At 38.6% G+C, this 14,711-nt stretch overlaps 1 protein-coding gene across 1 annotated transcript in view; it reads left to right on the top strand.

Annotated features, from left to right (window-relative positions):
- The window catches only part of LOC134828143 (uncharacterized), a 117,702-nt gene that overhangs the window by 66,965 nt on the left and 36,026 nt on the right, over positions 1-14,711 (top strand). Inside the window, exon 15 of the mRNA XM_063841129.1 lies at positions 39-14,698. Within this exon, the coding sequence (XP_063697199.1) occupies positions 39-14,698 (14,660 nt within the window). The remainder of the gene's footprint in view (positions 1-38; positions 14,699-14,711) is intronic.

Here is a 14,711-nt window from a genome sequence, read left to right as displayed (position 1 = left end):
AAGCCCTTAAAATCTATTTTTGTTTTTTCTCTTTGCAGATTCAGTACAACAAAAACGACAAAATTAATTAACGATAACGCGGAATATGCCTCCGGCACTTCACCAACAGCCCCAAATTCAGTAACTACAACACGTACGACTTACACGGATGCGAATCATCCGAACGGAGCTACCACAATGGGTATCGGAAGTAATGGCAGTGCCTCCGTGCAATTTAGCGAAATAAGAAGTTTAAAGCGAAATGGGCAGCAAGCTGCTGCTCCGAATGCCAACAATGGCGACAATAAGATTTTAAATGCGCCAGGCATCGTTGACCCGCTAACAGGTCAAATATTAACAGTTGGTGAAGCGATTCAAGCGCGACTTTTAGACGTAAGAACGGGCGAACTCAACATGAATGGCGAAAAATTGCCGCTCGACGAGGCTGTGAAACGAAAATTGATCGACGAAAAGTTAGCGAATAACTTACTCAAGCCCGGTGCGGCGATAGATGCGGGTACAGGAAAGCCCCTCAGTTTGCTGGAAGTGATTCAGCGCGAACTACTGGATGCCGAAAATGGATTTGACACGACAGACAAACGAATAAAGGTAACGAAGTACAACCAGGGACAACCGATTAGTGTTGCCGATGCCATTAAAAATGGAACGTTCGATCCGAATACGGGTGTTTTCCGTTGCGAAACGGGCGAAACAATTACCATTCAGGATGCGTACGAATTGGGTTATTTGATAAAAAGTGACAATGTGAAAATAAAATCGAACGCGTTGTGTCTCTCCGATGCCATTGCGCATGGTCTCGTCGATGCAAACGGCTGGATCACCGATCGCAATTCCGGCGAAAGATTCAGGTTAGATTCGGCAATCGCGAAAGGTCTGATCCGGAAAGATTTAAAAGAAATCGTCGACACAAAGAACGATGTCAAAATCACGGTATCCGAAGCTCTCGATCGCGGCATTTTAAATCCGAAAACGGGACGTTACAAAAATTTAAATACGAAAGAAAAATTGACCTTTATAGAGGCGAAAAATCGCCAACTTATTTGTAAACCGATGACTTTGAAAGACGTTATCGACATGAATTTGTTCGACAAGACGAGTAAATGTAAAATTATGTCTCCGACACGCAGAGCTCGTTTTTCCATCAACGAAGCTCTGCGCACGGGGGTCTTAGATGCTGACGTTAAATGCATCACACGCACAAAGGGCGACCTCGTGAGTCTCTCTGAAGCCATCAACGAAGGAATCATCCAAACGGGCGATTTCAAGTACAAAGACATCACAACTGGCGAAGTGATGTCAATTACCGAGGCGGTAGAACGCGGTTTAATTTCTTCCGTTTCGCAAAAATCTATCTTCAATATTGATGGCTTCAAGGATCCTCACTCTGGCGACTTTGTACCCTTGAATGTTGCACTGGCGAAAAATCTGTTACACAAAAAACCCGATGGCACATTTAAACTCGATGCCGGCAAGGGAGTTCTCACGGACTTACCGAATGGCGTCGAATTGTCGCTCGTACGCCCGGAGGTCTTGGAGATGCTAAATCGCAAAATTGGCGTCTTCCATAAGACCGATGGCAAAGAGTTGAGTGTTCTCGATCTAGTCTACCATGAGCTAATTGACCCGAAAACGGGTTATTTGCTCGAAGATCCCGTCACGAAAACAATTGTTCCTTTAGACAAAGCTATCGAACGGAAATTGATTACACCAGAAGGAGCCTTATTATTGTCTAGCTTACTAAATATTACGCTTACCACGGAAACTGTAACGAAAACTGTGAAACGTTACGTTACCATTACTCACTCAGGACAAGAAGAACAAGCTGGGCACCTTACGACAGGCATGTCCTTTACCGAAGCTGTTCGCCTTAATCTTATAAATGTTGACGCACAAACCTTTACCGACCCGAAAAACAATCAAACTTACCCCATACAACAAGCCCTCATTTTGGGTCTTATTGTACCCGATACGGAACGTGCTAAAAGCAAATCTCCCACGCCTGTTTCTCCCAATCAGTTGTCCGGATACAATTACACTCCGGCATCTGATAGCAAACGAGGCACTTTTACGATTGTGACAAAACGCTTTATTCCCGATTCGCCCGATTATGATCCCCATACTGATCCTTATCACACGTACTCTGACGTCGTCAAGGGACTTCGTCGAGGACGACATCACGAAACGCATTTCTCCCAATCTGGAAGTCTCATAACTTCCTCCGAATACTCTGATTCGCAATCACGCGAGTTCAAAGACTCTGCTGGCTTTATCAGAAAAGAGCGCGAAGAAATCGAAGAACGTTCAAGCACTGAACGTCAACTATTAGACGTGCCAAAAGATGGATGGCTCTTCATTGATGCCTTAAAACTCAAACTTTTAGATCCCGATACGGGAATGTTCATTATTCAAGGCACAGATCGTCTTGTAAGCTTCGAAGAATGTATCAAACTGAAAATAATCAATCCCAAATCCGTAGTTGTTGTTGACACGAAAAACAATCGTCGTACAAGTGTTACGAGAGCTTTTGAAAAACATCTTATCGACAATACAGGACGTTATAAGACCTCTACAGGTTACCTTACGTTACGTCAAGCTCTCGATCAAGGCAAAATCATGCCAGAAACACCGACGGAAGAAAGTTCCGTGACAACAACGACCGTTGAAAAGACATTTACGAAATTACCATCGTCCGAAACTACATCGCCTGAACCTGTTCAAATCGCTCCCGGGGTTATTTATGATCCCTCAACAGCTTTAGTTATTTTCACGCAAACAGGCGTTTCGGAAAATGTTCTTCAAGCTGCGTACGAAGGTAGAGTTGATCCCAATTTTGTTCAAATTTTCGATGCTGAACGTAATGAATACGTAACTATCCATGAGGCAGTTCGTCGTCAAATTATTATCATTCAAACTTGGGTTGTGCGAGATCGTACAATGACTTATGTCACTTTAATTCATGCCATTCGCATGGGACTTGTAAGAGTTCAAGGAGCTCCCTTGGTAGCTGCTGATGGCGCCATTAATGTACTCAATTTAGTCACAGACCCGACAACAGGCAAACAAATCCCCATTGAAGTTGCCTATGAACGTGGATATGTTACGCGCGAACAACTCATTAGCATCACAGGATATGCTTCCCCTGCCTTGTCTCGTAAAGTTTCCGATGAACCAGATTCAAAACTCGCTCCCCGCATGTTAGAATTTGAAAGTGAACCAATTGTCTTGCATAAAATGAAGAAAATTATGATAACGCCGCACGAAGGTTTAAGTCGCGGATTGTTAGATAAAAATACTGCTGATTTGCTTGATAATAACGAGCTTTATTTGAAACCTGATGGCACTCGTATGACATTGAAAGATGCAATTGCTTGCGGAAAACTCGATGGAACAAAAGGTTTCATCAAAGATCCTCAGAGAAATGACGTTTTATGCATCAATGATGCAATTGCACGAGGTTTTCTCGATCCTCAAGGCAATAACCATATTTTACTGCCAATCGCAAGAAGTCTTTCTATTCGAGAGTTGCGCGATCAAGGTCTCATTAGCAAAACTACAAATCGCATTTGGCATCCCGAAAGCGGATCTGAACTCACGATCCGTGAAGCTATCATTTGTGACATTGTAGATCCCCTATCGCATGTTCTTGAGCCCGCACATGGGCAACATATCACTCTCGAGAAAGCCATTGAGAAAAAGATCTTAGATGAAGAGTTTTGCACTGTCAAAACCAAAAAAGATACGGTTCCCTTGTTGAAAGGCGTTGAAATGAAGATCTTTGATACGCCAAGTCATCGTAATACCTTTGACGATATTCCTCCAGCTGCTTTAACGTTCCCTGTAGCGTTAAAACTTGGCTTTATCGATACCTATAAGAAGGAATTCATTCATCCTGTTTCGCATGAACGTATGAATATTCTCAAAGCAATTGAGAAAAATTACATTTTGTGTCTCCCGTATCCGCAGCATCCTCATCAAGTTCATATTGAGGAAGCTTTGAGCAAAAATTTGATCGATTCACAAAAATTGACATTCTATAATCCAAAATCGAAAGAGACACAATCTATTTTTGATGCTGTCAATTCTGGCGCATTGATCGTTAAAGAGTTCCCTAATTATTTGACGCAACAATCTTCGGATACAGATGTTGCTAATATCACTGAAACTTTGACTTCAGTTCATACAATTACAACAAGAACTATTGAACTAATCTATGGTTATACCATGATTTCAGCTGATCGTGTTCAAAACATGAAAACAGGAGAAATTTATACTTTGGAACAAGCTCGAGCTCAAGGAATCGTCAAAGACGAAGCTGATGCTCAAAACAGTCTTGCCACGAAAGAAATTAAACTCAACTTCCAAGATGCCGTGAAATTTGGTATTGTTGACATTTCCACGGGATTGTTTACACATCCAAATTCAGGCGTCGTAATGACAATTACGCAAGCAGTAAGTGATGGATTTTTGGAAACTGAATCTATTTCTTCGGGCGACTCGTTGAAACGACACAATATGACTCTTGAAGAAGCTTACGATACAATTTACGATATCGAACATCGACGTTTCCGCGATCCTCGTAATTTGAATAGATATTTAACTCTTTGGCAATGCATTGAAGAAAATATTATAGATGGAAATTCGATCATTTTTGAAGTTCAATCGGGAAAACCTTTCACTTTACGCGATGCTATCGAAAGAGGTCTTGTTGATCGCGAAACGGGTGAATTCAAACAAAATGTGGGACAAGATATTAACGTTAAAGAAGCAACCAAAAAGGGATTAGTTGCCGTTGTTGGAGCCCCAGTTTGGGCAGGTTTGACATTCGCTGATGTCGTGAAAAATAACTTCAAAATCCCTCCGCATTACAAAGTTAGTCAAAAGCCGCGTGAAAAGCAAGTTACTATTGAAAAAGTTATTACGCGTGAAAGTCGTTCGCCGCAAGAACCCGCGCAATTTGTTATGACCGATAAAACAAAACCCACGGAAAAACGTAAGAAAGATAGAAAATCTCCTTCGAGAGATACGCCTGATTCCGCGAAAAAGTCTAAACTCGAGAAATTTACGGAAAAATTGCAACGTCGTTCAGACAGTCCCAAATCTCCGTCGCCTGCGAAACGTAACAAGGCATTAATTGAAGTTGAAAAACCCGTGAATGCTTCTCCCGGCGCATGGGGTGCTTGGGGAATGGATACATCGAAAGGTGCTATTCCTAAAACTCATAAAACTGAAGAAAAGCATAAAGATAAGAAACCCAAACGCGAAGATAGTCATGAAAAAGTAAAAGATGTTGTCGATTCTAAACCAGTTGAAACTCACAAAACACAAGATCCTAAAGACAAAAAGTCTCCAATTACTGTTGAAGCTCCAAAAGTTCATGAAGCTAAAGACAAAAAATCCCCCGAAACAGTTGACACTAAAGTTACGGTTCGCGTTGAAACAAAAACTGAAGAATTTAAGATTCCTCAACCAAAGGAACGAAAAGTTTCTCCCGATACTCAACGTCCCTCCGAACTTTCAGTTGAAACATTTGCTGATGTAGTTGCAGGTCGTAGAACGCCTACGCCAACTCACGGAACTAAATTCCAATCAACACATGAGTTTAATGTTGAAACTACGAAAGTAACTGCACGAGCAGGCGGATGGGGTGCTTGGGGAATTGATAGTCCAAGTGACAAAAAGAAGAAAGATGATACTCTCAAATCCCCCAAACCTGTTAAACAAAAGAAAGGTAGTAAGAAAGATCTTTCTTCTGATACTGATAAGTCAGATTTTGACAAACACTCTCCTTCTCCAGATGATCATTCGAAAGAACCTAAAAAATCTTATAATCTTAAACGTGGCTTCCTTTCAATTATTGGAGCAATTCGAACATTCTTTGATCCTAAAACGGGTCGTGAAATGCCTTTGGATCAAGCTATCAAAGAAGGCTTGGTTAGTCAAGACGAGTTGAATAATCTTTCCATTGAAAAACCCAAGAAAAAACGTACTTTTAGTTTCACAAAAACAACTACAATTGAAGTTGAGACAAATGGCAGCTCTGTACCTGTGTCTGATAAACCATCAAAAGATGGCAAAAAGAATGACACTGCACAACCTCTATCACCTGTTGATACAGACAAAAGTGCAAAGAAAAAGGATAAGAAACGTGACAAAAAGGGCTCTCGCGACAATCTTGACGAGACTCCAATTGTAACTGACAACAAAGCACGTGACTTAACAACTGACTTCCTTGAACAAGAACGCAATAATGTTGACAAAATTGCCGTTTTCCGTACAATGTCTCCGGAAAGCATTGCAAAAACTCATAATTTGATTGAAGAAACGACCGTTGTTGAAGAAACTATTGCTGACGGACCTAAGAGAGGAACAATTACCGTTGTTACGAGACTCACAAAAGACGATGCTTCCGAAGCAGATCAAAGTCCATTGCAATCCAAGAAATTGGGCGGTGCAATTCGTTGGTCTGATGAGGAAACAGCTGCAAGTGACTTGGAAAAGGAAAAGTCTCCCGATAGTGATAGAAAAGTTTTGAGTAAAGAACTTGTTCAACATGAAGTTGTTGAGCATGTTCAAAGTGATGTGAGTGTTGTCCATATTATACCTATTGATAATGAAAAAGGCGGAAGTTCAGTTACACACATTGTACCTGAAACAAAGCCTGAACCTGAAACACAAAAGAAATCTAAACTTTTTGGTACAATTAAATTAGGTTTTATAACCATTGTAAATTCTGTTAAACATTGGGTAAATCCTCAAACGGGAAAACCCATACCTTTAGAACAAGCTTATCGCGAAGGTCTCATAACTGAAGAAGAGTATAATAAATTTTTGTCTGATCCTGTTCCCCACGATACTGTTACGATTGTAGAGACTGAGACTAAATCTCTTCGAGATTCACGATCAAGATCTAAATCGCCCATTTCTAAAATAGGAGAAAGTTCAAAGAATAAACAAACAGCTACAATTGAAATAATTAAGAAAGAAATTACATTAGATAAAGATGTTGATGCAACAACTCCCGTTGTTACAGATACAAGAACTATAACTCATATTGAACCTCAAGATTTGGTTGATGAAAAGAACAAATTAAAAGACAAAACTTCAGAATTTTTGGAAAGTCAATTGACATTCAGACCTGAAAGAACTACTGTATCTTCAGAAAAAGAATCTTCACCAGATTCTTCTGAAGCATCTGCATTGAAAGACAAGAAACCTAAAAAAGATAAGAAACAAAAAGATGTTAAGGAAAAGGAAGTTAAAGAAAAAGAAGTTAAGGAAAAGAAACCTAAAGATGACACTCCTTCTAAAACTTCAAAATTCTTCGGCGGTATCAAAACAGGACTAATGGCAGTTGTTGGAGCTCCTGTAGTTTTATACAACTCCATTCGTCATTGGATTGATCCAAAAACAGGAAAGGCAATCCCTCTTGATCAGGCTCTTGCTGAGGGACACATCTCTCAAGAAGAGTATGATAAATTGATGAAAGAACCAATTCCTGAAGAAACCGTTGAAGTTACTGAAACTACTGTCTCATCGCCTGTTGTAACTAAAACTAAAACAATTGTTGTCGAAACAATTGAAGTTCAACAAAAGGTCGATGACAAACCTGAAATTAAAGACAAGACATTAGAATTCTTAGAAAGTCAATCTACATTTAGACCTGAACGAACAACAGCATCTCCTGAAAAAGAAGTTTCTCCTGAAACATCTGAAGCTGTAAAATCTAAAGATAAAAAATCAAAGAAAGAAAAGAAACCTAAAGAACCTAAAGAAGTTAAAGAAAAAGAACCTAAAGATGACACTCCTTCTAAAGCTTCGAAATTCTTCGGCGGAATCAAAACAGGACTTATGGCAGTTGTTGGAGCTCCCGTAGTTTTATACAACTCCATTCGTCATTGGATTGATCCGAAAACAGGAAAGGCAATTCCTCTTGATCAAGCTCTTGCTGAGGGACATATCTCTCAAGAAGAGTATGATAAATTGATGAAAGAACCAATTCCTGAAGAAACCGTTGAAGTTACTGAAACTACTGTCTCACCGCCTGTTGTAACTAAAACTGAAACAATTTTTGTCGAAACAATTGAAGTTCAACAAAAGGTCGATGACAAACCTGAAATTAAAGACAAGACATTAGAATTCTTAGAAAGTCAATCTACATTTAGACCTGAACGAACAACAGCATCTCCTGAAAAAGATGTTTCTCCTGAAACATCTGAAGCTGTAAAACCGAAAGACAAAAAATCCAAAAAAGAAAAGAAACCAAAAGAAGTCAAAGAAAAAGAACCTAAAGATGACACTCCTTCTAAAGCTTCGAAATTCTTCGGCGGAATCAAAACAGGACTTATGGCAGTTGTTGGAGCTCCCGTAGTTGTATACAACTCCATTCGTCATTGGATTGATCCGAAAACAGGAAAGGCAATTCCTCTTGATCAGGCTCTTGCTGAGGGACACATCTCTCAAGAAGAGTATGATAAATTGATGAAAGAACCAATTCCTGAAGAAACCGTTGAAGTTACTGAAACTACTGTCTCATCGCCTGTTGTAACTAAAACTGAAACAATTGTTGTCGAAACAATTGAAGTTCAACAAAAGGTCGATGACAAACCTGAAATTAAAGACAAGACATTAGAATTCTTAGAAAGTCAATCTACATTTAGACCTGAAAGAACAACAGCATCTCCTGAAAAAGATGTTTCTCCTGAAACATCTGAAGCTGTAAAATCTAAAGATAAAAAATCAAAGAAAGAAAAGAAACCTAAAGAAGTTAAAGAAAAAGCCCCTAAAGAAGTCAAAGAAAAAGAACCTAAAGATGACACTCCTTCTAAAGCTTCGAAATTCTTCGGCGGAATCAAAACAGGACTTATGGCAGTTGTTGGAGCTCCCGTAGTTTTATACAACTCCATTCGTCATTGGATTGATCCGAAAACAGGAAAGGCAATTCCTCTTGATCAAGCTCTTGCTGAGGGACATATCTCTCAAGAAGAGTATGATAAATTGATGAAAGAACCAATTCCTGAAGAATCCGTTGAAGTTACTGAAACTACTGTCTCATCGCCTGTTGTAACTAAAACTGAAACAATTGTTGTCGAAACAATTGAAGTTCAGCAAAAGGTCGATGACAAACCTGAAATTAAAGACAAGACATTAGAATTCTTAGAAAGTCAATCTACATATAGACCTGAAAGAACAACAGCATCTCCTGAAAAAGAAGTTTCTCCTGAAACATCTGAAGCTGTAAAACCGAAAGACAAAAAATCCAAGAAAGAAAAGAAACCTAAAGAAGTTAAAGAAAAAGAACCTAAAGATGACACTCCTTCTAAAGCTTCGAAATTCTTCGGCGGAATCAAAACAGGATTTATGGCAGTTGTTGGAGCTCCCGTAGTTTTATACAACTCCATTCGTCATTGGATTGATCCGAAAACAGGAAAGGCAATTCCTCTTGATCAGGCTCTTGCTGAGGGACATATCACTCAAGAAGAGTATGATAAATTGATGAAAGAACCAATTCCTGAAGAAACCGTTGAAGTCACCGAAACTACTGTCTCATCGCCTGTTGTAACTAAAACTGAAACAATTGTTGTCGAAACAATTGAAGTTCAACAAAAGGTCGATGACAAACCTGAAATCAAAGACAAGACATTAGAATTCTTAGAAAGTCAATCTACATATAGACCTGAAAGAACAACAGCATCTCCTGAAAAAGATGTTTCTCCTGAAACATCTGAAGCTGTTAAATCTAAAGATAAAAAATCAAAGAAAGAAAAGAAACCTAAAGAAGTTAAAGAAAAAGCCCCTAAAGAAGTCAAAGAAAAAGAACCTAAAGATGACACTCCTTCTAAAGCTTCGAAATTCTTCGGCGGAATCAAAACAGGACTTATGGCAGTTGTTGGAGCTCCCGTAGTTTTATACAACTCCATTCGTCATTGGATTGATCCAAAAACAGGAAAGGCAATTCCTCTTGATCAGGCTCTTGCTGAGGGACATATCACTCAAGAAGAGTATGATAAATTGATGAAAGAACCAATTCCTGAAGAAACCGTTGAAGTTACTGAAACTACTGTCTCATCGCCTGTTGTAACTAAAACTGAAACAATTGTTGTCGAAACAATTGAAGTTCAGCAAAAGGTCGATGACAAACCTGAAATTAAAGACAAGACATTAGAATTCTTAGAAAGTCAATCTACATTTAGACCTGAACGAACAACAGCATCTCCTGAAAAAGAAGTTTCTCCTGAAACATCTGAAGCTGTAAAACCGAAAGACAAAAAATCCAAGAAAGAAAAGAAACCTAAAGAACCTAAAGAAGTTAAAGAAAAAGAACCTAAAGATGACACTCCTTCTAAAGCTTCGAAATTCTTCGGCGGAATCAAAACAGGACTTATGGCAGTTGTTGGAGCTCCCGTAGTTTTATACAACTCCATTCGTCATTGGATTGATCCGAAAACAGGAAAGGCAATTCCTCTTGATCAGGCTCTTGCTGAGGGACATATCACTCAAGAAGAGTATGATAAATTGATGAAAGAACCAATTCCTGAAGAAACCGTTGAAGTCACCGAAACTACTGTCTCATCGCCTGTTGTAACTAAAACTGAAACAATTGTTGTCGAAACAATTGAAGTTCAACAAAAGGTCGATGACAAACCTGAAATTAAAGACAAGACATTAGAATTCTTAGAAAGTCAATCTACATTTAGACCTGAACGAACAACAGCATCTCCTGAAAAAGAAGTTTCTCCTGAAACATCTGAAGCTGTAAAACCGAAAGACAAAAAATCCAAGAAAGAAAAGAAACCTAAAGAACCTAAAGAAGTTAAAGAAAAAGAACCTAAAGATGACACTCCTTCTAAAGCTTCGAAATTCTTCGGCGGAATCAAAACAGGACTTATGGCAGTTGTTGGAGCTCCCGTAGTTTTATACAACTCCATTCGTCATTGGATTGATCCGAAAACAGGAAAGGCAATTCCTCTTGATCAGGCTCTTGCTGAGGGACACATCTCTCAAGAAGAGTATGATAAATTGATGAAAGAACCAATTCCTAAAGAATCCGTTGAAGTTACTGAAACTACTGTCTCATCGCCTGTTGTAACTAAAACTGAAACAATTGTTGTCGAAACAATTGAAGTTCAGCAAAAGGTCGATGACAAACCTGAAATCAAAGACAAGACATTAGAATTCTTAGAAAGTCAATCTACATATAGACCTGAAAGAACAACAGCATCTCCTGAAAAAGAAGTTTCTCCTGAAACATCTGAGGCTGTAAAATCTAAAGATAAAAAATCAAAGAAAGAAAAGAAACCTAAAGAAGTTAAAGAAAAAGCCCCTAAAGAAGTCAAAGAAAAAGAACCTAAAGATGACACTCCTTCTAAAGCTTCGAAATTCTTCGGCGGAATCAAAACAGGACTTATGGCAGTTGTTGGAGCTCCCGTAGTTTTATACAACTCCATTCGTCATTGGATTGATCCGAAAACAGGAAAGGCAATTCCTCTTGATCAGGCTCTTGCTGAGGGACATATCTCTCAAGAAGAGTATGATAAATTGATGAAAGAACCAATTCCTGAAGAATCCGTTGAAGTTACTGAAACTACTGTCTCATCGCCTGTTGTAACTAAAACTGAAACAATTGTTGTCGAAACAATTGAAGTTCAGCAAAAGGTCGATGACAAACCTGAAATCAAAGACAAGACATTAGAATTCTTAGAAAGTCAATCTACATATAGACCTGAACGAACAACAGCATCTCCTGAAAAAGAAGTTTCTCCTGAAACATCTGAAGCTGTAAAACCGAAAGACAAAAAATCCAAGAAAGAAAAGAAACCTAAAGAACCTAAAGAAGTTAAAGAAAAAGAACCTAAAGATGACACTCCTTCTAAAGCTTCGAAATTCTTCGGCGGAATCAAAACAGGACTTATGGCAGTTGTTGGAGCTCCCGTAGTTTTATACAACTCCATTCGTCATTGGATTGATCCGAAAACAGGAAAGGCAATTCCTCTTGATCAGGCTCTTGCTGAGGGACACATCTCTCAAGAAGAGTATGATAAATTGATGAAAGAACCAATTCCTGAAGAATCCGTTGAAGTTACTGAAACTACTGTCTCATCGCCTGTTGTAACTAAAACTGAAACAATTGTTGTCGAAACAATTGAAGTTCAGCAAAAGGTCGATGACAAACCTGAAATCAAAGACAAGACATTAGAATTCTTAGAAAGTCAATCTACATATAGACCTGAAAGAACAACAGCATCTCCTGAAAAAGAAGTTTCTCCTGAAACATCTGAGGCTGTAAAATCTAAAGATAAAAAATCAAAGAAAGAAAAGAAACCTAAAGAACCTAAAGAAGTTAAAGAAAAAGAACCTAAAGATGACACTCCTTCTAAAGCTTCAAAATTCTTCGGCGGAATCAAAACAGGACTTATGGCAGTTGTTGGAGCTCCCGTAGTTTTATACAACTCCATTCGTCATTGGATTGATCCGAAAACAGGAAAGGCAATTCCTCTTGATCAGGCTCTTGCTGAGGGACATATCACTCAAGAAGAGTATGATAAATTGATGAAAGAACCAATTCCTGAAGAAACCGTTGAAGTTACTGAAACTACTGTCTCATCGCCTGTTGTAACTAAAACTGAAACAATTGTTGTCGAAACAATTGAAGTTCAACAAAAGGTCGATGACAAACCTGAAATTAAAGACAAGACATTAGAATTCTTAGAAAGTCAATCTACATATAGACCTGAAAGAACAACAGCATCTCCTGAAAAAGAAGTTTCTCCTGAAACATCTGAGGCTGTAAAATCTAAAGATAAAAAATCAAAGAAAGAAAAGAAACCTAAAGAAGTTAAAGAAAAAGCCCCTAAAGAAGTCAAAGAAAAAGAACCTAAAGATGACACTCCTTCTAAAGCTTCGAAATTCTTCGGCGGAATCAAAACAGGACTTATGGCAGTTGTTGGAGCTCCCGTAGTTTTATACAACTCCATTCGTCATTGGATTGATCCGAAAACAGGAAAGGCAATTCCTCTTGATCAGGCTCTTGCTGAGGGACATATCACTCAAGAAGAGTATGATAAATTGATGAAAGAACCAATTCCTGAAGAAACCGTTGAAGTTACTGAAACTACTGTCTCATCGCCTGTTGTAACTAAAACTGAAACAATTGTTGTCGAAACAATTGAAGTTCAACAAAAGGTCGATGACAAACCTGAAATTAAAGACAAGACATTAGAATTCTTAGAAAGTCAATCTACATTTAGACCTGAACGAACAACAGCATCTCCTGAAAAAGAAGTTTCTCCTGAAACATCTGAAGCTGTAAAACCGAAAGACAAAAAATCCAAGAAAGAAAAGAAACCTAAAGAACCTAAAGAAGTTAAAGAAAAAGAACCTAAAGATGACACTCCTTCTAAAGCTTCAAAATTCTTCGGCGGAATCAAAACAGGACTTATGGCAGTTGTTGGAGCTCCCGTAGTTTTATACAACTCCATTCGTCATTGGATTGATCCGAAAACAGGAAAGGCAATTCCTCTTGATCAGGCTCTTGCTGAGGGACATATCACTCAAGAAGAGTATGATAAATTGATGAAAGAACCAATTCCTGAAGAAACCGTTGAAGTCACCGAAACTACTGTCTCATCGCCTGTTGTAACTAAAACTGAAACAATTGTTGTCGAAACAATTGAAGTTCAACAAAAGGTCGATGACAAACCTGAAATTAAAGACAAGACATTAGAATTCTTAGAAAGTCAATCTACATTTAGACCTGAAAGAACAACAGCATCTCCTGAAAAAGAAGTTTCTCCTGAAACATCTGAAGCTGTAAAATCTAAAGATAAAAAATCAAAGAAAGAAAAGAAACCTAAAGAAGTTAAAGAAAAAGCCCCTAAAGAAGTCAAAGAAAAAGAACCTAAAGATGACACTCCTTCTAAAGCTTCGAAATTCTTCGGCGGAATCAAAACAGGACTTATGGCAGTTGTTGGAGCTCCCGTAGTTTTATACAACTCCATTCGTCATTGGATTGATCCGAAAACAGGAAAGGCAATTCCTCTTGATCAAGCTCTTGCTGAGGGACATATCTCTCAAGAAGAGTATGATAAATTGATGAAAGAACCAATTCCTGAAGAAACCGTTGAAGTTACTGAAACTACTGTCTCATCGCCTGTTGTAACTAAAACTGAAACAATTGTTGTCGAAACAATTGAAGTTCAACAAAAGGTCGATGACAAACCTGAAATTAAAGACAAGACATTAGAATTCTTAGAAAGTCAATCTACATTTAGACCTGAACGAACAACAGCATCTCCTGAAAAAGAAGTTTCTCCTGAAACATCTGAAGCTGTAAAACCGAAAGACAAAAAATCCAAGAAAGAAAAGAAACCTAAAGAACCTAAAGAAGTTAAAGAAAAAGAACCTAAAGATGACACTCCTTCTAAAGCTTCGAAATTCTTCGGCGGAATCAAAACAGGACTTATGGCAGTTGTTGGAGCTCCCGTAGTTTTATACAACTCCATTCGTCATTGGATTGATCCGAAAACAGGAAAGGCAATTCCTCTTGATCAAGCTCTTGCTGAGGGACATATCTCTCAAGAAGAGTATGATAAATTGATGAAAGAACCAATTCCTGAAGAAACCGTTGAGGTTGTAACTAAAACTGAAACAATTGTTGTCGAAACAATTGAAGTTCTTATGGCAGTTGTTGACACAACAAAAGGTCGATGACAAAC

Source organism: Culicoides brevitarsis, chromosome 1 (assembly GCF_036172545.1).
Source record: "Culicoides brevitarsis isolate CSIRO-B50_1 chromosome 1, AGI_CSIRO_Cbre_v1, whole genome shotgun sequence".
Taxonomy (NCBI): Eukaryota; Metazoa; Arthropoda; class Insecta; order Diptera; family Ceratopogonidae; genus Culicoides; species Culicoides brevitarsis.
Note: the sequence above shows the minus strand (reverse complement) of the source record. Positions and strands in the feature narration are given on the sequence as shown.